The 25,593-nt window shown below is 43.1% G+C and overlaps 1 protein-coding gene across 1 annotated transcript in view; it reads left to right on the top strand.

Annotated features, from left to right (window-relative positions):
- SMYD4 (SET and MYND domain containing 4) overlaps nucleotides 1–25,593 on the top strand; it is a 62,315-nt gene that overhangs the window by 25,316 nt on the left and 11,406 nt on the right. The window contains exons 4-6 of the mRNA XM_068270076.1: nucleotides 5,847–5,936; nucleotides 9,707–10,694; nucleotides 23,787–23,969. Of these exons, the coding sequence (XP_068126177.1) occupies nucleotides 5,847–5,936; nucleotides 9,707–10,694; nucleotides 23,787–23,969 (1,261 nt within the window). The remainder of the gene's footprint in view (nucleotides 1–5,846; nucleotides 5,937–9,706; nucleotides 10,695–23,786; nucleotides 23,970–25,593) is intronic.

The following is a 25,593-nucleotide window of genomic DNA, read 5'->3' as shown; positions in this document are numbered from 1 at the left end:
AAGTAAAACAAATAATAATATGAAGAACACTCTGGCAGCATCTCTACACCTGTGTATAGTATTCCGGTGGGATTTAACTCTTAAAGCATACCTGAACTCAGAACTTCCTCTCTGCTCTAAAAGACAAGCAACAGCAAAATAGATGCACAGACACAAGACAAGGCACAAAACATTTATATTGTGCTGTTCTCCTGGCGGACTCAAAGCTCCGGAGCTGCAGCCACTAGGGGGCACTCTATAGGCAGTAGCAGTGTTAAGAGGTCTTGCCCAAGGTCTCATCACTAAATAGGTGCTGAGTTACTGAACAGGAAGAGATGATATTCGAACCCTCAGAGGCAGAGTCCTTAAAGTGTACCAGGGGTCACATGGATAAAATATACATCCCTGGGGCTTCCTCCACCCCCTCTGGCCTGATGTCTCCCACACCGTCCTCTTCTGACTGCCCGTTTGCCCGATACTGGCCCTGGAAAATCCATCAGTCGCGGCCAGTTGGCGCATGCGCAGTCCAGCCAGGTGCGCTCCCCTGTCTCGCTCCCGTCGTTGGGGGAATTCTGCACCTGTGCAGTTGTACTGTGCAGGTGCAGAGTGCTCCCGGGGGGCGTGAATGTGGTGGGAACGCGCTTGCGGCCTGCCCATGCATGCATGCAGTTGGCCCCAGACTGGAAGACTTTCCGGGGCCAATAGCGGAAGTACAGCAAGTCAGAAGAGGATGGCATGTGGAGGATTAGGCCGGAAGGGGCTTCCTTCTGCCCCAGGTATGTATATTTTATCTATGTGGCCCCCTGACAAGGTCACTTTAACCAGTACACCAGTTAAGCCACAGGTTGGTTCAAATTGTTTTTATCAGATGCTTAAAGCCCACTGAACTGAGCAGAAGAAGCCATAGACTGTTAATGCGCATGCAGATCAGATGTTTGACTTAAAGTGTACCTGAGATGGAAGACATCTTAAGTACCATACTTACCTGGGGCTTCCTTAAGCCCCCTTGAGGCAGCTCAGTCCCTCCCCGTCTTTCTGGGTGGCTCCTGTCCCTTGCAATATGGCCCAAAACCCTGGCCTGGCTCCTCCGTCGCGCTTCGTCGATGCTCCCATGGTTGGGAGCATTCTGCGCTTGCTCAGTAATACTGCGCAGGAGCAGAACACTCCCGGCTACGGTCCTTCATTTTTCCAGTTTAACCTCTCTGGCGGTAACCCCGAGCTATGTTTGGGCTCGCCACTGGGAGCTCAATGCATAGCAATGGAGCGCAGCAGGCATTTTTACTCACCTCCCAGGGGATCCAGATGCAGGCAGCCATGCTACTTCCTCTCTATGAAAGCTCTGAATCACTCTGGTGAGATCCCCGTCAGTGATCTCACTAAAGAGTTAAAGCTCCACCCGGAGCATGGAGGGAAAATTGCAGTGCTGGATTCCAGGGAGGTGAGTAAGTGCAGGGACTGCTGCTGGATTTCTGGCAGCATGATTGTTTCCTGGTTTTAGGGTCTGAAACATTCAGAAAAGACCCTAAGATACAGAAATAATTATAGCGCCAGGGAGGTTAAAGTGAAATAAAACTGACATAACATTTAATAAAAATGTGTTTCCTACTTTTTATTACCGATTAATTTACCATATTTGTGTGCACAAGTAATATTGCCGGTTTACAAATTATAAGGTTCCAAAGTACAGTTTATCTGCTCTAAGGGCCCGTTTCCACTACTTAGTGATGCAAATTCGGCTACCTAGTCGCTTCGCATCACTTCCGCCGCTGGCCGCATCACTTTCACATCTCCCGATGCAGAAGTGTATTGGAGGAGATGGGACGCGGCTGCAGGCGGATGCGGCCGTGTGAGGATCTGTTTCCAGTACAGGAAAAGTTAAGAAACTCCAGTTGTTATCTATGCAAAAGAGCCGTTGAGCTCCACGACTTTCAAAGTTGCAGAGAGCTCTGTCTTCTGAAGCTTTTTATCTCAACTGTCTTTGACTATATTTTCTTTTTCTCTGCAGAGGACAGTTCAAAGTTCACTGGCCTGCTCAGTAAAATCATTTAGAATGCTGGGTAGTGTGTAAACTGCGAATATTAGAGAATGATGCACTGTTCTAAAAAAAAAACACTATATAACTGAAAATAAAAAATATGAGAATATTTTCTTTGCTAGTAATGTTCTAGTAATTATCCACACTGCACATACAATTAATTATATCATAATTTTTTTCACTTCAGTGTCTCTTTAATGTCCAATCCAAGAAATTTAATGGAGTTTTAGGAAGGCAGATGTTCCTCACACTGATGTCTAGTCTTGTTATTTGAAGATGGATCAAGAAAAGATAGATACTCACCATGTAATTAGTCAATGTTGTTTGATCCTCCATAAACCTGCAGGTCAGCATCTTTACTGCTGGCTGGCATGAACAAAAAAAACAACTGCTGTTATCTATAAACACTCTTACATTGTGATAGGCTCAAGGGTTGTTTTCTTGTGGGAAAGGGGGTGTCGGCTACTGATTGGGATGAAGTTCAGATTTACATTAGTGTTCCTCTTAAAGCTAATGGGAACCCACCTTAAAAAAAAGAAAAGTCAGATACTCACCTAAGGAGAGGGAAGGCTCTGTCCTAATGAGCCTCTCCTCTCCCAGTGCCCGGTCCCGCTCATGATCCCCCGTAGCAGTATTCGACCGTTACAGTCAAATACTGCCAGTTCCGCCGCCGAAGGGAGGTTTCGGAAGTCTTCGGGAGCACTCGGGTTCCCGAAGACGGGCCGCTCCATACTACGCACGCGCGTGCGCAGTATGGAGCCGCCGGCCTTCGGGAGCCCGAGTGTTCCCGAAGACTTCCGAAGTCCCTGCGGCGGTGGATTTGACCGGAGGATCCACCGGGAGAGGAGAGGATAGGCTCATTAGGACTCAGAGCCTTCCCTCTCCTTAGGTGAGTATCTGTCTTTTTTTTTTTTTAAGATGGGTGCAATGGATAGGGGACAAGCGGCATGGCGGCTATCTCCGCATATTAGCCGGCGGCTTCGGCCGCGCAGTTACATGCTGGTGCTCTGCCTGGTCCTTCTATTGAACATAGATTGAGTGCTACGCGCGCGCGCGCCAGGCGACAGGACCTTTATGCGAATAGAAGGGGAGTCAGCTGATCTGCCAGGTCAGCTGACTCCAAACGTTATCTCGGATTGGCTGAGTGATTGGGGCGGCGCTGCGGAGCTGCTATGTATATATAGTGGTAGTCTGTCAGTTGTTCCGTGTCTGCTGTTGCGATTGGTAACGTGTGAGCGCTCAGACCTAGTCAGATCCCAAAGTGTGCTAGAACCAGCCGGAGCTGGGGATCCACACTTAGCCACATTCTGTTGATAGCTTAAAGTACTAGTTTCTTGTATTATCTGTTATGACCTTCTGCTTCTGTTGACTATTCTCCTGCTTACTGACTCTGTACCTCTGCTCATCTGATTCATGTTGCCGACCCTGCCTGGACCTGACACTGAATCAGTCTTCTGTCTTTGTACCTTATCTGCCCGTACGTTGCCTACTCTGCTTGTCTGACCTTCTTGCCTCACCAGTGGGCCTAGCCACTGGCGAGGGATCTGTAGCTTTGCACCTGCTCCTCAGGTGAAGCTCCACTGCAACACTGTCTGTAAACACCTGCTCCTCAGGTGTCCCTTGGCTGCAGTGTAGTCTTTATCACCTGCTCCTCAAGGGAATATCGTTTGCAGCACTGTCTGTAACACCTGCTCCTCAGGTGTCCACTGGCTGCAGTATAGTCTTTATCACCTGCCCCTCAGGTGAATATCTTTTGCAGCACTGTCTGTAACACCTGCTCCTCAGGTGTCCGCTGGCTGCAGTATAGTCTTACTCACCCGCTCCTCAGTTGATCATTCTCTGTAGCTCAGTTGGTGATATCTGCTCCACAGGTGTCCACTGATTACAGTACAGCCTGACTCGCCTGCTCCTCAGGTGATCAGAGGCTGCAGAATTGTCTGAATCACCCGCTCCTCGGGAGACTTCATATTCCTCATTACTGTTGCACCAAACACTATCTCACATTGGTAGTCCTGTGTCTGGCCATACTAACATTATTGGTGATTTTGCAGATCACCACATAATCAGGTATAGCATCTGTATTATTGGTGATACTGCAGATCACCAATAATAATAAAAGCTGTTTAGCTGACACCAATCGTTACAATGGGGTTACATTAGCTTTAAAGGTAGTTAAGAAGCACTGATGTAGATATTGACCTTAATTTAATAACTTTATCTCCTTAATAACGTTTCTAGAGTTATCACCATGGTGATAAATCATGTAGTATTCAGGAAACCTTTTACCTCAGGCAAACCTAAAGTTAACTCTTCCGTCTTAAAGTTAAGGTGAGATCTCTAAAGTTAACTTCAATCCTTAAAATAACTTCAGAATTCTAAAGTTAAAGAAAGACAGGCTGTTAATTAACTGCATGTGAAAATAACTACAGAGGAGGTAACTTAACTACAGAGGAGATAAGATAACTCTGACTGTGAAAACTTATCTCTACAACTTAATTGTAAGGCTTGGTGGTGTATTCTCCACAGTCAGCATGCAACGCATGAGCTGGCGTGGAGGAGGTACACACACCAGCACAAGGAAACAGGCTATCCCTAGTATAGTGGAGGGGAGGACTGACTCCAATAGGAGATTGTGGCGCACAGAGCCGGTGCAGATCTGACAGCCACAAACAATGCTTTCGTTATAACGTCTCAGCGCAAAGTAGCGCTGAGCGCATAAACCAGAACTGAGGAGATCAGGACAGGTAGACAGAATGAACGCTTGCTAGCTAGCAGCTACTTAGCGACAGCAAGCGTCCAAAACAAGACAGACTGGAATGAGGCAGCCAATGCGATTGCAGCGATGGCGTGCCTCACAGAGACAGGACAGGATAGTCAGGAAATAGCAGGATCAAGATAGATGAACGTAACACAGATAAATATACAATAAGTATGATTTCCTAGCGTATTACAATTACAGCTATCAATGAAACTATTTGTAACGTCTGACTAACATATGTATATATCGGCAATGAACCGATATATGACATAAGCAGGAACGCTGACTAGGACTGGAGTAATACAGGGAACAGGACTCAGAAGGATTCGCTATCTCTTCGCAGAGATGAACGCAATCCACAAATGGTAACAGAACAGGATTCAGAAGGATTCGTTATCTCTTCGCAGAGATGAACGCAATCCACAACAGAAACAGGAGCAGGGTAACTACCTCAGCACGGGTGATCACGGTACGCGCAAACTACCAAAACGTGCTGGAAAACTGACTAACTGAACACAGGATATAAACAGTTCGTGTACGTATATATCAGCGACACTGATGTATCAACGTAACACGAATACAAGGAAAATAATAAATGTGCTGGTATGCATATATATTGGCAATGAACCAATATATGATGCAAAGACCAGCAAAGTATCTTTAGAACAAGAAACACGATCGGGGGCCGAAGCGACAGCAAGACAGGCTTAAACTGAAGCTATGAAAACCCAAGGAAACCCTGCAGGAAGCAGATCTTTATACTGAGGTCATCCAATGGGAGCAGACATGCAGATTCCCACACAGGTGAATGATAATCAGTCACAAGCTGACAGCAGGGAAAGGCAGACAAAGCTATGCAGCTTGCATGTAAAGAGATGAGAACTACCTGAGCTGCAGCACTACTACTTCCAGCAATGCCTGCTGCAGCAGCGATCATTACATTAATAAGGCAAGATCGATATGTGGCGGTAAGTTTTCTCTTGCCTTATTATCTCCAGCATGATCTTAGTGAATTGAGGCCATTGTCTGCCTGAACTACTTTTGCTCACGCTACCTGTTTTTGTTTTTTTGCAGGCTACCTCACATGCCAGCCCTGGCACCGAGGAGATGGCGATATGCTTTGCCAATCGATCAGCAGTTTTCTTTCACCTTGGCCATTACTCTGTGAGTATTGTTTACATCTCTGCTGTCAGTCCGCAGGTTTGTTCCAGCTCTAGATTTCAATGTAAATCATCAATCCGGTGAACCCCATGCTGTAGATCACAGGTTTTCTTAGGCCTGTCATTTTTCTTATTTCTTTTCATGCACACACCGTTGTGCGCCGCGATGCCTCCCTCATTTATCTGTCATTTCTCCAGCCGAGCTTTTCAGCCCTCTAACTATTTTTTAATTATGAAGACTTTCAGAAGTATATAAATAGCTCGTTCACAAGCTGCAGGTAGCATGGTAATTGAATTCCAGAAGAACTTGTCTGCTTAAAGGTGCAGTTCCCATGACAAACTAGACGGCTTAATTGCGGGTAACGTACTCTCCCGCTTCCCAAATGCATTAGCTACTAAATCCGATTTTCAACAGCTGGGTGTAATTTTGTGCAAATTGACTTTATGGATCCCCGTTATGTTCCACAATAATTGTCTTTACAGTTACAGAAAGAATGTGGCAAAAAATATTGTTTCTTCCGCATGAAAGAGCGTTGTTCAACTTTTGTATTATAAGTGTTTGATTGGACTTTTCTGTTCTTACAGCCACATCAAGAGCAATTTCCTTTTTTTTCCTTTCTTTGTTGTGAACTCGAGTAGAAGTCGATTGGCTTTTACCTAAACTGCCTTTCAGGAGCACAACAGTCACTCAGTCTTCATACTGTTCATTAAAGTATATACAGTGGGAGCTATTGGCATTATCCTTCCTTTATAGTCTTTATGTTTTAGAGAAAAGGGATCATAGTTTCAGTACAAATTCATATAAAAAACACTACAGTGAAAATAGTCATTGCTCTGCCTCTGTATTTAAGCGGATAGATAAATAATTGGTAGTAGACTCCCGCTAGCATGCGGGGGAGCGATCTGATCCGGCAGCCGATAGATGTACAGTCTGGAATCGGTTAGGTGCAGCTCTGTTATTCACCAATGGTGACAGGAATGCTTTGTGTGGACAAGGGAAGGGGGGGGGGGGCACTCAGGAAACAGTGGTGACAAATGACCTGAAGCCACTGGAAAGATGTCACCTGATATGGTGGCTGTCAAACCCATACAGGTGAGACCAGCTTAAAAGTTTGTGTCCTAATAGTCTGGGACCTGGCTTAGAGGCAAGCGTCCAGTAGTTTCCCTTCCGGATAGTGTGACGTGGTCCCGCTGTCTCCTCTGTGATCTGTGTAATCCCAATTACCAAGTGGCATTACTGCATGCTGCAGGCACACGTCCGGGCGGGGTGGAGTTGCAGTGCGTTTAGGAGAGGCACACCGTGGGGGTGCCCAGTTCCTCTCCCTATCACATGACTGTACTTTCAGAGCACAAATAAATTGGGCACACTGCGGGAGAATGCAGTTAAGGTTAAAGTATTGTGCAATGAGTGTGCAAGTTAGTAATGAATATGCAATGCATTTCAGGAGCCCTTGCTCCTTTCATCAGGCAGAATATACCGTAATCTTCAGTATATGTTGTGTAAAAAAAAAAATCCTGAGAGAAGCCAGTTATCAATAACGAAGACATCCTCAATCTTGTCAGCAGGTCAGCTGTCAGAAGCATGAACTCCCCTCAGTATTTGTTCTCTTCCACATGACAAAGCCATTACAGTACTACCCTGCAGTAACTTACAAGTCAGCAGCTGTATGCAGAAAAATAATGCTACTTAGAAGACTTGTCAGATGGAAGAGAGAATGGAGAAAAGGTGGAATCCCTGTCTCAGTGAGGGCCTGTTGACAGATTGTGGATCTGTCAAATGATAAACAGTGTCATTTCTGAGATTTATTTTTCACTTGTAGACAGTAGATCGAAGAAAAAAATATGTTGTCTTGGATAATAAACCACCTGATTTCTTAAAAACCCCTTATTAGTAGACATCTGTACACCTTGCAGTAGAGTAGACAATGGGATTCTTTTAAGGCAGTGATCTGCAAACTTGGCTCTCCAGCTGTTAAGGAACTACAAGTCCCATAATGCATTGCAGGAGTCTGACAGCCACAGTCACGATTCATAAAGGCAAATGCATTGTGGGACTTGTGGTTCCTTAACAGCTGGAGAGCCAAGTTTGCAGATCACTGTTTTATGGGAAGTACAAAAGGAAACTTGGCAGTCTATTTGTAGAGGTCGCATGATGGGAATGTTATCAAGTATGGGTGAACAGAGGTGCCAACAGCATCTCTGACCGAGGCACTTGGTACAGACCTGGACGGCATTAGCTATATACTCCTGTCTGACTGCCTGATGAAGCTGGGTCACGCCCATGAAACACGTTGCAAAAATTGTGGAGTGTATGAAAAACCTTTTTGTTATACGTTAACACGTGCTTGTTGTCATGTCCTTTGGAGTGGTTACGAGTCCACCTCTACCACTTCCATGTTTTAAACTTTTTAGAAACTTTTATCCTGTAAGCGCCTCTGTTCACCCATACTTGATACCATTCCACCCTGGTGGAAGGGCGGAAACCTTCACGTTTTCTTCCTATCTACAGAGAGCGACTTCTTAATCCTGAGTGGGGACAGGCTTGTTCTCCCCACCTGCCGTTACAGTGGTTGCCTTTGAGGTGACCCTGGTTTGTGATAAAATTACTATACTTGCCTCTAATTTTCCTCCCCTATTTCCAATACATACTACACAATATTGGGATCTCAGTGTCCCTGTTTTTTTTTGTTTTGTTTTGTTTCCTCATGATGGGAATATTGTATGACAACTGTGGCCCTTATTCAATTCACTTTTTCTCCTAGCTCGTATTTTTACTACTAATCAAAAATGCATTTTAAGCCATCAGCAAGCAAGAAAAAAATTCACAATATAATGTTGACAGAACTTTTCACCTTTTTTGTACTTTTTGAATTGCAGAGTGCAGAAAAGTTATTTTAAACAGAAGATGAAAAATGAACTAGGAGAAAACTTAGGAGATAAGGTGGATTGAGTACGGGTCAGTGTAAGGTTAGCTGTTAAGACATTTTCATGACTTTTATATTGTTATGCAGAGTGTAAGGTTGTGTGGAGGCAGGGTCAGAATGTAGTCAACATAATAAACATAGAGCAGTGGGTATTAAGAATCTGATTTTATGGCTGACAACTCTGCTTTAAAGGATACCCGAAGTGACATGTGACATGATAAGATAGACATGTGTATGTACAGTGCCTAGCACACAAATAACTAGGCTGTGTTCCTTTTTTTCTTTCTCTGCCTGAAGGTGTTAAATATCAGGTATGTAAGTGACTAACTCAGTCCTGACTCAGACCAGAAGTAACTACAGTGTGACCCTCACTGATAAGAAACTCCAACTATAAAACACTTTCCTAGCAGAAAATGGCTTCTGAGAGCAAGAAAGAAGGGGAATTTTTTATCAGTGAGGGTCACACTGTAGTTCCTTCCTATCTGAGTCAGGACTGAGTCAGCCACTTACATACCTGAATTGTAACTCTTTCAGGCAGAGAAAGAAAAAAAGGAACACAGCATAGTTATTTGTGTGCTAGGCACTGTACATACAGATGTCTATCTCATCATGACACATGCCATTTCAGGTATCCTTTAAAGAGAAGGTACTGGTACATGCTAAATGTATTTTATTGTCTAAGGTACCACAAACTCTATAGCTATGCACTATGCAGTATGATTTCATATGAGAGGTAGCCACATTAATGCTGTCATGCAGAATGATCAGTGTGTATGAATAGACCATAGGACAAAAGCCAGTCTGGGAATGTGACCGTGATGTTTTCTCCCCATGGGGAATTCTTTGTTAGGTATGCTTGGAAGACATCGCCCGTGCACAAGAGCATGGATATCCCGAACGACTAAAGAGCAAAATACTTCAGCGGCAGGCGGAGTGTTTGCAAAAGCTGAAGCAATCTGGCTCCTCCAGCACTCCTTTCCCTAGGACAGAATATACTGGCCTGATTCATCCCACAGGGGAGCCCACTGAAGATGCTGTGTGTGACAGACTACAAGAGCTGCAGCTTAACAGAAATCCACAGTTAACTAATGCATCCACTTCCCTGGCCATTCAGTTTCATAGTTCCAAAGGTCGCCACTTGATGGCTTCTGAAGATATTAGGAAGGGGGAACTCTTAATATGTGAAGAAGCCTATGTCAGTGTGATTATTCCTGACAGGAAACCAATGAGCAGTAAAGCCACATTTGATGTTAGCATAACTGACTGTGATCTTTACTGTCACCACTGCCTGCAAAGATCCTTGGCATCTCTTCCTTGCAAACACTGTAGTTTTGTCAGATACTGTAGTGCCAGGTGCTTGGAAGAGGCTTGGAAGAGCTATCACTATGCTGAATGCTCATTGGGCGGCCTTCTTCTTGTTTTTGGTGTGTTTTGTCACACAGCACTAAGGGCCGTTCTACTAGCTGGCTGCAAACAGGTTTCTGAAGTCTTTCACCAGACGGCAGATGCCAGGGCCAAAGCTCAGAGCAGTGCATGGGGGACAGCTGCTAATGAGCTGTATTGTAGCAACTATAAATCTCTGTTCAATCTTCAAGCCAATACTGAACATCACACAGAGGAACACAAATATCTCTGTGGGCTCACCAGTGCCGCATTGTGTAAAAAAGTATGCTTCGACCATCTGAAACCAAGCAGGGAGGCATCTAGTCCAAAAGAAGAGATGGCAGCAGAGGATGGGCAGTCACAACTGCACATAATTGGCTCAGCTGTACTCCTGCACATGCTTCAGCTCCATTGCAATGCGCAAGCTGTGACCATTCTCAAGCAGGAAAATGAAGGTAATCATTCCACAGCCATTCTCCTATGTTTCTGTCTGTGCAGTTTTTAAATTAAAGTGACAATAAATACATTGAAGACACTAGCACAAAATAATATGGTGTCTTTAACCCTTTTGCAGCCAATTTATTTAGAGGCTGGCAAGTGCTCCAGGCCAATTGGATTTTAGCACATTTTTTTTAATTTCTTATTTGTTACCTTTCCTTGCTTCTAATTATTACTGTTGTAATGTGTATTTATGGCAGCTTGTCACTAGGGGGCAGTGTGAGACAATAACAGAGGACTTCTGCTTTCAGTTTCTATATTTTCTGCTAGCAGAGAGAGAGATCAAAGCATTCCAAGAATTTACAGCACAACAAGCTCTGCCAGCTAAGTTCAAAAGCAGTGCACTTATCTTAAAGGAGATAATTCCTTTGAAGCTGCTAATGGGTTAAAGTGACCATGTCATGTATAAAGTAAATCCTTGGAGCCCAGTTATTAAAAGTGGAAAACAAAAACAAAACAAAGTCCCTTCATTTTAAAGAGGAACTGTAGTGAAAAGGACCTAATGAATAAAATTGCTCTTTTTATATAACATTTATTTATAAATAATTTAGTCAGTGTTTGCCCAAGGAAAAATCTTTCCTCACCCTGGTTTACAATCTGAAATTAATCACAGGTGGCGACATCTTTAGTCCTGTCAGATGCAAGTCTGCGGAATGTTTATTTACTAAGAGTTCTGAAGCCAGTAAAAACTATACCTGGTTTCCCAGAATGGTCTGGGAGTAGAATTTTGCGTAGCTAAGCATCACTGGGATGGCAGGGCTTAATTCCAATCTACAGCAATACAGGTACACCCCATTTAACGAACAAGATAGGGACTGTAGTTCCATTATCAAAGGGAACCTGAGATGAAGATAATGGCTATATTTATCTTCCTTCAGTCCCACAAAGTGCATGTACTCTCTCGCCATTCTCTCCAGTTGCTCTGTTGTATTCTAATATCCCTTGCCGGCTGTGCTCTTTACTGCATGCGTGGCTCAAGAATGCAGTTTCAGCAACATATTTATTAGTCATCCTACCATCTAGCAGAAAGGAACCACTGCAGTCACACTAGCGCCTCACAGAATCTGTACATGTTCTAAACTTTATTGGCCCAGGCAATACATAAAAATCATTTTTAGTGCTAGTTGTCTAGTTAACCAGTTAGAAAGAGGGCCTATTTCCACTAGTATACTGTGCGTTTTGCGCATGCGATTTGGCAAACGCATGCATTTTTTATGCAAATTTTTTGCGTCCAATTTTTAGTCTTCATAGTAGTATGACATCACTGTAACTACACAGCAAGACGCATTTTAAATGGGAAAACAGATGTGAAAATTTGCATTGAAAACACGAAAAAGTCACATGCGGGACCACTGACTTCCATTAATCGTGGTTTGCATGCAGGGCAGTGTGTGGTGTGGAAATCTGCCACACACGGTCCATATTTTTTCCTGCATCGCAATGCATTTTGAAAAACGCATTCATTGGAAACAACTCCATTGAACTGTATGGGTTTCACTGTTCGCATTGCGATTTCACACTCAGTGGAAATGGGCCCATTGCCTCTTTCTGGTGGCCAGTCATATCACAGAAAGTGATCCTTTTCTTTTCCATAGTCCTTTCCCCGGCAAGGGTATGATATGTATAGGGTGTTGCTGATGCACTGTATTAGTATAGTGACCCCATCATTTGGTGCAAATTAGCAACTTACAGAACAGAGACTTTTCTGCTCTCTTAATAGCCCCCCAAGTGCTTGGGGAGGAAACTTTACTGCACATTGGAAAGCCTTTTATGAAGAGGTCAAGATCTGCTGAAACATTTATAAAACAAACTTTTAGCACTGCCTAAATAAACCTCAAAATGTTTTCTTGAAGGTGTGCTTTAAGTAACCGAAATAGCAATTACTTTAAAGCGGACCTGAACTCAGAACTTCCACTCTGCCCTAAAAGATATGCAACAGCATAATAACAATAACATTTCTTTGTTACAGCGTACAGGTCTCCTGCAATAAATCTGTAGTGTATATGCTTCCTGCTTTCATGGAAGCAGACAAGGGGTTAAGATTCTGTGTTTACATATTAGCTGTGTCTGCCGAGGACTGACCAATTTCTGTGCTGACAGAGCTGAGAGATCAAATTACAGTTGTGATTACTTACAGATGAGGGGGGATTAGACAGGTTCTACTCTAAAAACACACAGGGTGCATTTCTCTCTGTTTTCCTTGTGTCCACACTTTTATACCCTAAAACCAGGAAAAAAAATCATACCACAGAGAGATCTGCTGCGGCAGCCCAGTACTTACTCACCTCCCTGGAATCCAGTGCTGCAGTTCTCCCTCTTGTCTTCTGGGTAGCGCTGTAACCCTGTAGCTAGATTGCTGTCTGTTGTCATAACAACAAATAGCGATCTTACCAGAGAGTGCAGAGCCTTCCAGGACAGGAAGCAGAATAGCTGCCAGCGTCTGGATCCCAGGGGGGTGAGGTGAAACACCTGCTGCGCGCTAAAATCTGCACAAACCTCCCGGCGGCAACCAGGAGACTCGGGGGTACCACTTTAAGCTGCATTTTTTCGCCCCGATCTTGACTCGGGTTACGGCTAGGGAGGTTAACTTCTCACTGGGCAATGTATTGATCTATTTTGTTCCCCCTACTACTATCTTTCAGTAAAGTTCCTCGTTAAAACACAATAATTTATTAAAAACAAAAGGGACTGTGAGGAAATATTCTTGAGACAAAGATGATAGAAGAAATCTAACAGTAATTTTCCCAGTATATTTAGAATAAAAAGCAAGTAAAATGATTGGAGCTCCCCTTTAGCTATTGCCCTTCTATGTTAGCTGACATTTGAAGCATTTCTCTGTAGGACTGCTGAACACAAAGTCATCTGGGAAACACTGATCCCTGCTATATCACTTTTTAAAATCTATTCGTTTCTGAATCTCCTGCATATTTATAAGTGTAACTTATTAAAACATTTGCTTCAATTAACTTGTAATTAATGTTAAGTGACCCCTTTACAACATGATTCACGGTGATAAGCATACTAATGCTAATGATTTCTCTGTAGTGATTGTTCATAGGAGGTTCCATTACTTTAGCCCAGCAATGCCTGTCCTGTGCTGTAGAATGGTGGATCATATTTATCCAGACGTACATAATAGGCATAGAACTGCATGTGGGTAATTACACGACTGTCAGCTTGTCATGTTACTGATTGGTACATATTTAAAGTTCAGCCAAAACAGTTTGTGGCTGTATATACTAGCAATTTAGCTCATTCCATTAACAGTTGCTTGGTGGCACCCCACCGCACTGTGCATGCACAGCCGCTTGCACGAATGGCGCGCCGCCACCCCACACACACGCGGCCGCAGTCCTGCACATGCGCACTACCACAGGCGTCACACAGGGATGCTGGTAGAGGCAGACTTTTGCGATTTTATTGTAGAGGAGACAGAGAGAAGTAGCAATTGACTATATGCTTCAAAAATCTGTTATTACTGTGGATACAGTGGTACTTTTCCCCATATTTACACAAGTGACAACTGAAACTATAGGACAGAGCTGGATTAACACCATACAGGACCCCAGGTGTGGGGCAGTTTGCATCACCCCACCCTGCCCTTTGACCTACTTATTTAATGATGGAAAGGGTGCTCAGGCAAGTTGGAAGATCACTTTCCGTCTGCCAGTGGGAGACAGCATTTCACTAAACTCCAACAGAAGTAGTCTAGCTTTTATCTGCAGGCCCCAACAATGTTATCAGGCAGATTTGTGGTCCCCAGATACCAGAATTTAGCAGCTTGATTCCCAAGATACCAGAATTTAATAGCCACTATACTCCCCGGATACATAGATTAAGTAGCCATGGCCTCCCAAGATGCAAGAATCGAATAGCCATGTTCCTCAAGATTAAGTAATCACGTGTCCAGATAAAAGAATTAAGAAGTCAGACCTTCAGACCCACACATACTGGCAATTCACATGATGAGAGACACTGGCTGGGGCCATCGAAACTAGACTCAAAGCGGCTGAGGAGAGCAACATGTAAGATGCTGGAGAGATGAGGCGCTTCTCCAAGACCTCCGCTCACAACTCAGAAGTTCAGGGCCCCGCTGCATGCCCCTCATCACCAGATAGTCCCTCAGAGCTTGAGGGAATTGCCTTGTGAGTAATCCAGACTTGCTGTAGCCATTTTGAGCTTCTTTGCCTCTGTTATAGTAATGCTTACTGCCATATTTATAAAGTGGCAGTCAGCCTGATAGGGAGGGGGGGGGGGGGGCGGGCTTATGAAAGATCTATATTTATTTCCTTGTAAACAATGCCAGCTGCCTGGCAGCCCTGTTGATCTTCTGACATAAGTAGTACCTGAGTCAAAACCCTGGAACAAACATATGGCTAATCCAGTAAAACCTGAGTCAGCTGTGTCAGTGTACCTGATCTGTTGCATGCTCGTTCAGGGGCTATGGCTAAAAGTATTAGAGACACAGGATCAGGAGGGACTGCCAGGCAGCTGGTATTGTTTATAAAGAAATAAATATGGCAGCCCTCTCACCTTGAGTAACCTTTAAAGCTGATCCGAGATAAAAAACTAACTATAACAAGTAACTTGTCTATATATATTATCTAAAGTTTAGATAGTTTACACACCAAATCTAGCTACAAACAGCTTCAATAGAATATGATTATTTCTTCCTGTGACACAATGACAGCAGCCATGTTGTTTGTAAACATTACACACAGGCAAGCTTATCTGCATCTTCAGCACTCCCATGAGCCCTTGCTACTTTCTGAAAATGCCAAGGTTCTCTGAAAAGCTGTGGGCGAGGCTTGTTTAGTTTATTTGGAATTAGAGTATTAAAACAAAAAAGTATTTGGCTTGAGGAATGCCCTATAAACAATAGGAAAGGAACACAATTATGCAATGAGTAAAAGTTAATCTCTGATCCACTTTAAGCAGTTTTTACAGTCTCATAATAACCTCTTCATACAATGTTAATGTTTTTACACTATGTGGGCATAGAGGAGTTGAGGCAGCCACTACATACAGGTGGCTCTGACACTGGCGTGTTCTGCACTCTACTAACATACCAGTCAGCAAATGACACTAACAGTAGGTACAGCCAGTGATCTACAGTACATGGTGCTGGATTTTAGTTCATTTATTTTAGTGTCAGGCTTCCTTTAAATATGGAGAGAAATAAACTTTAGGTTGCCCTTTTTTTAAGAAGTAGACCCATCAATGAATTATAAAAAAGTAAATGTCTAGACTTGGAAACTGTGTATTTTATACTTTTATATTGCAATATAAAATTGACATAAAATACGATAACACTGTTCCCATATAAAATCTGGTGGAGACAATTCTGAATCCAAAAGCCTAATAAAAAAAGAAAGGAAAAAAAAGGGTATTAGGCAGCAGGAATAAAATGTATTCATAAAAATAACTAACATCCTCTATTTATTTATACCTAAATGGGATCTTATTTTTAATCTCTTGAGCCCCAGAGGTTTATACCCCCCTAGTAACCAGGCCATACTTTACAATTCGGGACTTCACAACTTTAGCGGTTTACTGCTCTATCATACAACTTAACACTCAAATTAATTTTACCGCCTTTTCATTTCACAAATAGAGCTTTCTTTTGGAGGTATTTGATTGCTGCTGCTATTTTTAGTTTTTGTTATATTATTTTTTTTAAAAATTGTGTTAAAAAAATATATATACAGAGAAGTTAATTGGCTTCCCCCTAAATTGGCAATACACAATACATACATAGACATATGCCTATGGTAGGAATTAAATTGTGAGCCCCTCCGAGGAACAGTTAATGACAAAACAGTATACTGTACTCTGTACAACACTAAAGAATATGTCAACGCTGTATAAATACTAAAATATTTGATTAATAAATAAACAGCCTGCCAGCGCTGAGCATTGGCTGGCAGGCTGATTGCTGGGGCCCGTTGCGTACACTGATGGGAGTTCACGATCGTGCGAGCGCAAGCTCCCGTTAAATTTCGTTCCTCATGAGATGACGCATATATGCCCGCCGGCATTCTGCGTTAGGCGGTCGGGAAGTGGTTAAAAGAGGATAGAATGGCACTCTGTTTAACCATCTTAGCGGTAATGACGAGCTCAGCTCATCCATTACCACCGCAGTGGATATCTCCGGCCCCTGTGGGCCGATTTTGCGCACGTGCGCTCCGGATCACGCAGTGACTTTACATCACCAACCAGGAAGTATGGAGAAGCCGGTATTGAGTAGAGCGGCATGATTGTAAAAGCGGCTGCAGCTGGAGGGACACGGGAGGCAGAGGAAAGCATTGCACGTGCTGCAGGCTGGTATGCAGTGTCTTATGTCCGCGGGTGGATGGAGGCTTCGATCAGCACACATCGGCGCTCATTGATGTCTCATGTCCGCGGGTGGAGGGATGCCTTGATCATGCAGACACTGCTGCTTGCTTGGATGGCAGATCGGCGTTCATTGATGTCTCGTGTCCGCGGGTGGAGGGATGCCTTGATCATGCAGACACTGCTGCTCCCTGATGTCTTATGCCCACGGGTGGATGGCTGAGTGAGTAATGCTGCCAGCACTTGGTATATTGGAGGGAGTCTCTGCAGCACTATCCATATCGGAGGGAGGGGGGCTTGCCAGTGTCTTTGCTCAATGTAATTGGGGTGGGGGCAGGGGATCACTGTACATGGGGGTATTACTGTAATTGGGGTGGGGGCAGGGGATTACTGTACATGGGGGTATTACTGTAATTGGGGTGGGGGCAGGGGATTACTGTACATGGGGGTATTACTTTAATTGGGGTGGGGCAGGGGATTACTGTACATGGGGGGTATTACTGTGTTGGGGATAACAGAAACAGTTTGGGTAGAGAAACTCCACAAGATGCCCCTGCCATGGACGCACCTGGTTTAGTGTAATTTTTTTTCCTTGGTTTTTGTCCTCTAAACCTAGGTGCGTCTTATGGTCCGGAGCGTCTTATAGTCCGAAAAATACGGTATACACTTTATACATACATACGTTTCAAATACATAAGAGATTGAAGTGCTTTTTTGGGAGGAGCAGATGATAGTCTCATTCACAAAAAGAGAGAGTTCACCCTTGAACAAAACTTTTCTTTGACATATTGATTATTTTTGCTTGATCTGTAGCAAGACTATCTCCTGTTTGCTATAGCGCCCTCTATTGAAGTGGAGGCAGGATCTTAATATGAGATTCTCACAAATGCTGTCAGAAAAAGTAACATGCCTTTTCGACTATGGAACTGGAATTTTCCAAATGTCTTTTGTTTCTCCTTTTAAACCTATTCACTTTTTAACCACGTAGTGACAAGGTCAATGTCGTAGTCCTCTTTAACTTATTCAACTTTGCATTTTTCTTCTAAATTACAGAATTTCAGCCACATCTAAGATTTTGTTTAATTCAGCATCTAATGCTTTAAACTCCTTCGTATCTCTAAAAGGGGAAATGTCCTCCTGTATCTCTTTGATCATATTGTGCATTTTACTTGAGTTCTTCTGATCTAGATTTAACAATTAGTCTGATGAGAGCAAAAGAACAAATGTTAAAAGCTTCCAACCTATCTCGTTTAAAAAGTTTATTATTGAAATCAAACAAATGGGTTTTTTTGATACCTAATCCATGTGGGATACACCGCTTATTATCATACTATTTCAAAATTTGAATCTCCCACCATATTTTATAGTCTTTTATTAATCAACCTATTTTATAAACTTAAAATTCAAAGAGTAGACCTGTTTTGCAGATTTCCTGCACGGTATCCAAAGCATCAGTTATTAGTGTATTATCTGGAGTGACTCCCAAAGATCTAGTTGCCATAACCCCGTGCAGCTGCAGCACAATTGGTTTAGGCATGTCAGATGATACCATGTAGGGTGCATTATGGAAAAGAAGTAGAACACAGCTGTAGGCTGATATAATTTTACATTGACTTTGATGCCACTATGTAGCTTATGACTCTGCATATGGCTGGAAAGCCCAAATGGGATAAGGCACAGCATACAATAGTAAAATGCAAAGTACAATTACCAGGGCCCCCAAACCTCTGTTATCAAGTGGAATACAGAAAGAGACACCAAGAGCCCAATATAGTGTAGTATGTACTGGTAATATGGGTGTGACAACGTAAATATATGATATTAATACTCACAAACCAGGGTTACCTTCCAGGCAACAACTGCAAAGGCAGGTAGGGAGATTAGAAGCCACTCTCTGTAGATGGAAAAAGGGGGCAACACCCCTCCACCAAGGGTGGACTTAGAACATGTACAGGCAAACAGAGGCGCCAAAAGGATAAAATTCGATAAAAAGTTTAAAAATCGGGGGAGGCCGAGGTGGATCTCCCTCCTCCAGGTAGACACAACAAACTGTTGTTAGAGTTGAACCAAATATTTATTCACATACGCCAGAAAGTGCAACGCGTTTCGCAGGCATATCCCACTTCCTTAGGCTATGAACGGAGCATAAAACTCATGTAGGTCTAGTACAAAGCAAAGCGCCTCTGTAATCAAGTGTGGTTCTCAGCAAGCCCCTGCTCACACATCCAACCACGTATAGTCTGGAGTACCAGCATGGTTTCCACCCTCTAGTGTTTACGCAACTAATGATAGGGTATCTGGGGCATATCATCTTAAAGTGGACCTGAACTATTGCACAGGACACAAGGAAAACAGAGAGAAATACACCCTGTATGTATTTAGAGAGTTTAGCCTGTCTAATTCCCTCTCATCTGTGTCTAATCACATCCGTAATTTCATCTCTCAGCTGTGTCAGCTCAGGAATCTCCCCAGCCATGACAGAGCAACTAATTTGTAAACACAGAATGTTAATAATATGCTGCTTCCATAAAAGCAGGAAGTAGACACATGGCAGATTTATGCAGGATTTGTATCAGCTGAAACAAATGTCTTTCTTTAAAGGTTATGATGTTGCTTATCCTTTAGAGCAGAGAGGAAGTTCTGAGTTCGGGTCTGCTTTAACAGTACAGATGCTTTCTGCCTCATAGCTGTCTGATATAATGAAATCACATGATCAGAACCATGCCACACAAATGATTAGTACTGGATCCTTTTACAATATTTAAAATACATTAAATGAATAAAAAATGTGTATAGATTGAGGAAAAATGTTGCATATTATCTGATACTATTGGAAGGAATTAAACATTTAAAAAAACAGAGGAAAAGCTAAGGCTAAAACTGCCAGTGATATAAGCAATAGAATCACTCAGTAGCTGAGCGAGTGCAGTGAGTGGCCCCAATGACAGAGCTGTGGTTCCGCCCGTGAGACCATCAGCACCAAGTACCAGCAGCCACCAGCACTGCTGCTTATTGAATTGGACTCGCGCCAGCCCTCTGCTCCTATCGGCACAGTGTCAGTGGGTGTCAGTGGGTCCTCAGCAGCTGTATACAACACTTGTATGCCGGTTGTCTTGGGGACTCTGCCCTCGCCATGCTTATTGATACAAGTATTCCCTTTCGCCATCATCTTGGGGGGGGGGGGGGGGCATCTTCTCATCGGTCCGAATTGTATTATTTAGACCATAAGACACATTAACTCCTCCCCCCCTCCCTCCCCACGCACACACAGGCACACTTATGGGGAAGAAAAATGCTCTAAAAAATATTAACTTCTTTCTGAGGTTCTGCATATGGCTGGGAAGGTTCTCAATGAACATTATTGAATACAGAACTTGCCTTTTCTAGAGGAGTGGAAACAAGCACTGAATAATGTTTAACCATGTACAAAAGCATGAGAAATGTCAGAAAGAATGAAAGGCAACTCCCCATACAGTCAGTTGAAAATAAACCTCCACATAACATTTCTTTATTGTAATAAACACAGTTTAATTTTCTCTTTTTGTAAAACAATGGGGACACGCAGATTGCTTTATTGATGTTAAACTGTAAATGGCGTTTGTTTAATTCATGTATAACAGATCAGCATGAGCTGTATGTTATACAGTTTATTATGTTTTAAGTTTAAATAAAAATGATTAAACAGTAAGCAATGAGGAAACGTGTAATGCAGACTGGTAATAGCAAACTATTTCCCCCTGCCATCTACATTAACATAAATGTAATATATTTTAAGGTTTCATTTCCTGTAGGCAAAACAATGGTTATATGATTTTTACGGTTTATCAACCTTCGAATGGAATACTGTATTCCAACAAATCTGGGCCTCGATTCATCAAGACTTATCGAATCAATTACCGACAGTTCGGTAAAGTACCAAACTCGATAAGTTGATTTCAGGATTCATCAAAGTTATCAACAGCTGTTAGCGAGCATTCGGTAATAATGCGGTGAAAATGAAAGTGGGCGTGGTTTAGCATTAAATTTAGGATTAGTTATCTCCTTCACTGCTCTGTCGTTATTCCTGTCAGATCATTGCAGACAGAGAAGATGGAGCCATTTGAAGTGGTTATGTATCAGCTGAGAGTGATTCAAAGGCGCAGAAGGGCAAGAATAAGGTCTAGAACCATATACATTTGCAAGAGAATAGATTTATTGGCTATAATAGGACATCGGCATTTCTCTTGAATCATCTTGTAAGAGAACACAGGCAGTGCCAGGGTTAACTAAATTGCTAGTTGCACTACGTTTTTTCAGAAAAAGCTCCCATCAAGCTGTAGCTGGCGAAATTGTGGGATTGTCCCAAGCCACTTCCAGAATCCTCGTCCAGGTGTTAAGCCCTATTCGGAATGTTGCTACGTGGTGTTCAAAGGGCTGCTTTTTTTACCCACAATTCCACGGGAATCTTATGGCCTTGTGTTAAATTACTGCTGTAAAATGGAAATATCGACACGTTACCGAATGGTTACCGCATTGTTATTGATATTTTATCGAAGTTACACCGAATGCGGAAAAACCTTGATGAATACAACTAGAAATCGATAAACTTTGAATTCGGTAATTTAAAGAACTGGAAAAAGTTATTGCAAAGACAATGATGAATCGCGGCCCTGATACCCTAGCCACACAACTGAAAAAGGAAGGAGCGCGCCATAGTGCATTAAACGTTTTGGGGGGTATTTATTAACACATACAGGTTGTACTCACAAACATAGAAGTTAAAATCGCATGTCAGCGGACAGCCAGCCGCTTCCCTCAGTGGTGGAGAGTAGCACGCTGTGGCCAGCAGCGCGAATTTCCGATGTCCTGGGCTCCGTCTCACTGGGGGGTGGGCGTGGCTGGATTCAGTAAGCGTGTGACGTCATGACGCGTTTCGGCGCGCTGCGCCTTCGTCAGATCCGATCTGACATGCGATTTTAACTTCTATGTTTGTGAGTACAACCTGTATGTGTCAATAAATACCCCCCAAAACGTTTAATGCACTATGGCGCGCTCCTTCCTTTTTCAGTTGTTCTGCTAACTACCCATCACCGGAGCGCTGCAGTGCTGGAACCTTCAAAGGGGAATCATCCTTGACCGTGTAACCTTGATTTGGAGCGCAGGATAACTTTGTGTGTTTGTGAAACCCTAGCCACACAGCCTACCAACTTAAAAAATTACAAACTGGTGGTCCTGTCCTGTCATACAGAAATGTTGGATAAACAGAAAAATTCTGTAACTGGACTTTTTGCACCTACTTTACCGATACCTTGGAATTAATGATGTAAACAATGAAAAACCTTGGGAGATGGAACAGCACTCCGGTGGTCTCCGAAGAGATGACGCACCCTGTGTACCAAAGGGGTTGAAATCACTCTACAAAAGGATAAGGGTCTGCACCACTTCCAAATAAAACACAATCCTTTATTGAGGATTCATAAAAAGCTGTGTAGCAGCTACAGCTCACTGTTTCGGGTCTGGTGCCCTCTTGCAAGCCGCTGAGCAGCTCGTAAAAGAACACCAGACCCAAAACAGCGGGCTGTAGCTGCTACACCGCTTCTTATGAGTCTTCACTAAAGGATTGTGTTTTATTTGGAAGTGGTGTGGACCCTTATCCTTTTGTAGAACAATGAAAGACCTGGCAGCTCCTACGGCCATAGTCGCAAGAAGTGCCACTGCAAAAAAGTAGAAAGAACTATCAGCCCCCAAACTGACAGACTGGATAGTCTAAATGTCTAATTTACTGGAAATGGAGGGTTGAGAGTCAGAGAAACTCAAAACAAGTAAGCTTCTGGAAAAATGGTGAAAGTGTGGGGCTGACTTAATCAATGGTAGACAAAACGAAGGAGTAAGGGTGAATTTAAATATGGTTAGGTGATATGTTTAAGTGTAAATAGAAGGGGTGTGATAATTAGACAAAGAGGTTTAAGAGTGGATAAGGATAATAATGAAAGTGCTAGTGTGGGTGTTCGGGTACATATTGCATATATGTTGAGTGAATGAGCCATTTTTGACACAACTGTGGCTTTGTCACACTAGGGTCCTACACGCCCCCTTCGGGAGTCACCACAGTAGAAGGATAAGCACTAAGTAACTGCTCTTATACGCGGTGGAGTCAGTTATGTATATGTGTTGTCCTCATTCCTGTGTGCAGTTTTAAAGGGTCACCTTTCCGCCGGCATGAATCCTGGGGTCCAGCGTCACAGCAAGCGTTACATGCGTTGATACGATGTGGAACAGGTGCTCGCGGTGACGCCGGATACCAAAGGAGGTCAATTTTGTGTCAGCAGACAGGTGAGCCTTCAACAGTGCACATGGGGAGGACACCGGGCAGGGGTATGCCGGTCATCACAAAATTAAACACCATTGCCGCCAGGCACCTGATCGAGCCCTTTTGGACAGAAATCGGTTGATCAGGTGGCCTTATTTGGTTACCGATTCTCCTTCAATTTGATACAATTATTGTATTGAGAGGTTGATCGGCCTGAAAAATCAAATAATGTATGGGCACCCTGAGTATTTGTCTACTGAATGTTATTGGCCTTATTAATCACAGATTTTAGCACAAGCACAGATTTTTCCTTTAACTTGCAAATAAATTCTCCCTTCAGCTCGGGTATTTGCTCACACAATAAGCAAAACCATTAGGCCTAAAGATGTGTGTACTTTAAAAAACTGTTGTTTTTTCCAATTCACAGAGTCTGCAGCTTCACTGGTGGAGAATAGCAGGTGCGCACGCCTTGCCACTGCAATCTTTCCAGTTCTGAGCCTCCTAAATCATTCATGTGAGCCGAACACTAGTGTGTCATTCCAGGGCAGACGTGCCATGGTTCAGGCTTGTCAAACTATCAGAAAAGGGGAAGAGGTGCTGCACTGCTATGGTGAGGATTTCATGTTATGTAATGTTGCTCTAGAGGCACTCCCTGCTTCCAAAACGCTATTATTAAAACACTTTTTGTTATGTGATCTGAGGAAGCGGACTGCAATCCGCAAAATGCGTTATCATTCGAGTGTCTGGTTTCTGTTAAAAATGTATCATTTTATTTGTGCTACCCTCTTCTTATTAGAGGTAAGACACATTTTTATGTTTATCCAGTCAACATTTAGCTGAGATACTTATCCTATGATTGGGTACATGAATGGAACATAGTGACAAAAATAAATGCAACTCTGCTTAACTATTAGAGACTGTCATCGGAAATAATTCTAGCTTCCATGCTGATCGGATGCATCTTAAAATTGGCCCAATGAAATTTCGATTTTGACTGGCCCAACTCCAAGCCCAAATTATTTGCACCAGGTTGACCACCTCTATTGAAGTCACCCACTTCCCATCAGAATAGAATGTGATGGAATGTTTCCCATTGCTGCACTTAGGAATAAAACTAAATGTATTTGTTTATTTTAAGTGGGGCTTTAATTGGGCATTTTACTGTTGTTGCATTATTTATAGTAAAATCATGCAGCAATTTAAAGAAGAAATCCAGCCCTTGGCATATGATGGCTGGAGAGGCATGAAAGTTTGAATTACCTATTTGCCTCCCTGAAGACCTCCTTGTAAATCTTGACATGTGACAGCTCCCCTTTCTACGTTGTATGGCAGTGCACTTCCTCTGCAAGAAATGAGGTGTGTATAGCATAGAATCATCTAATATGTTGCAAAGAAAGAGCAGCAGCCAGGAGGGTGAGGCAGAGCAACCTTAACACCCACAAAGCAGAAACAACGGGATAGGGCTTTCGGCAGAAGATTGTGTACCAATGCCAATTTTAGGGGATGGCTGGTGTTCACCATGAAAGCATAATACTGTAATAATAATTAACTTTTTCTCCTGGGTTTTCTCCCAGGTAATACTTTTTAAACTTCTCAATAAAATGCCTTTTAAGCCACCAGCAAGCAAGAAAATGCTAACTGCTGCATAGGATGTTAACTATGCCTAATGCCGGGAATACACGGTTCGTTTCTGCCACTCATAGATGGTTCAATAGATCATTTCTGACGTGTCCGATCTCCCGTTTGATCGTTTTGACGCTCGATTACTGATAGAAGTGAATGAAAAAAGATAAGAAAAAAGAGCGGAAGATAAAAGAATCGAGTGGAGAATCCAGCGGCAAAATTGATTGAGCGCAGAATCGAGTGGCAGAAACGCATCATGTATTCCCAGCATTATGCTTTCATGTACAATGCTTTTGTAATGCAAAAATATACAAAAAGGGATATAGTGGAAACAGCCGCTAAGGGCTCTTTTCCATTTACAGCAATTTGATCCAAATCGCTAGGGTTGCTAATTTAAAGAGAACCCGAGGTGGGGTTCTAAGAATGATATCTGCACACAGAGGCTGGGTCTGCCTATACTGCCCAGCCTCTGTTGCTATCCCAAACCCCCCTAAGTTCCCCCTGCACTCTGCTGTCCTCTATAAATCACAGCCGCGCTGTTGACACGCAGCGGGCTGTGTTTACTTCTGTACTGTCACTCTCGCCGCTCCCCCGCCTCCTGCATAGCTTCA

Source organism: Hyperolius riggenbachi, chromosome 2 (genome assembly GCF_040937935.1).
Source record: "Hyperolius riggenbachi isolate aHypRig1 chromosome 2, aHypRig1.pri, whole genome shotgun sequence".
NCBI classification, from domain to species: Eukaryota; Metazoa; Chordata; class Amphibia; order Anura; family Hyperoliidae; genus Hyperolius; species Hyperolius riggenbachi.
Note: the sequence above shows the minus strand (reverse complement) of the source record. Positions and strands in the feature narration are given on the sequence as shown.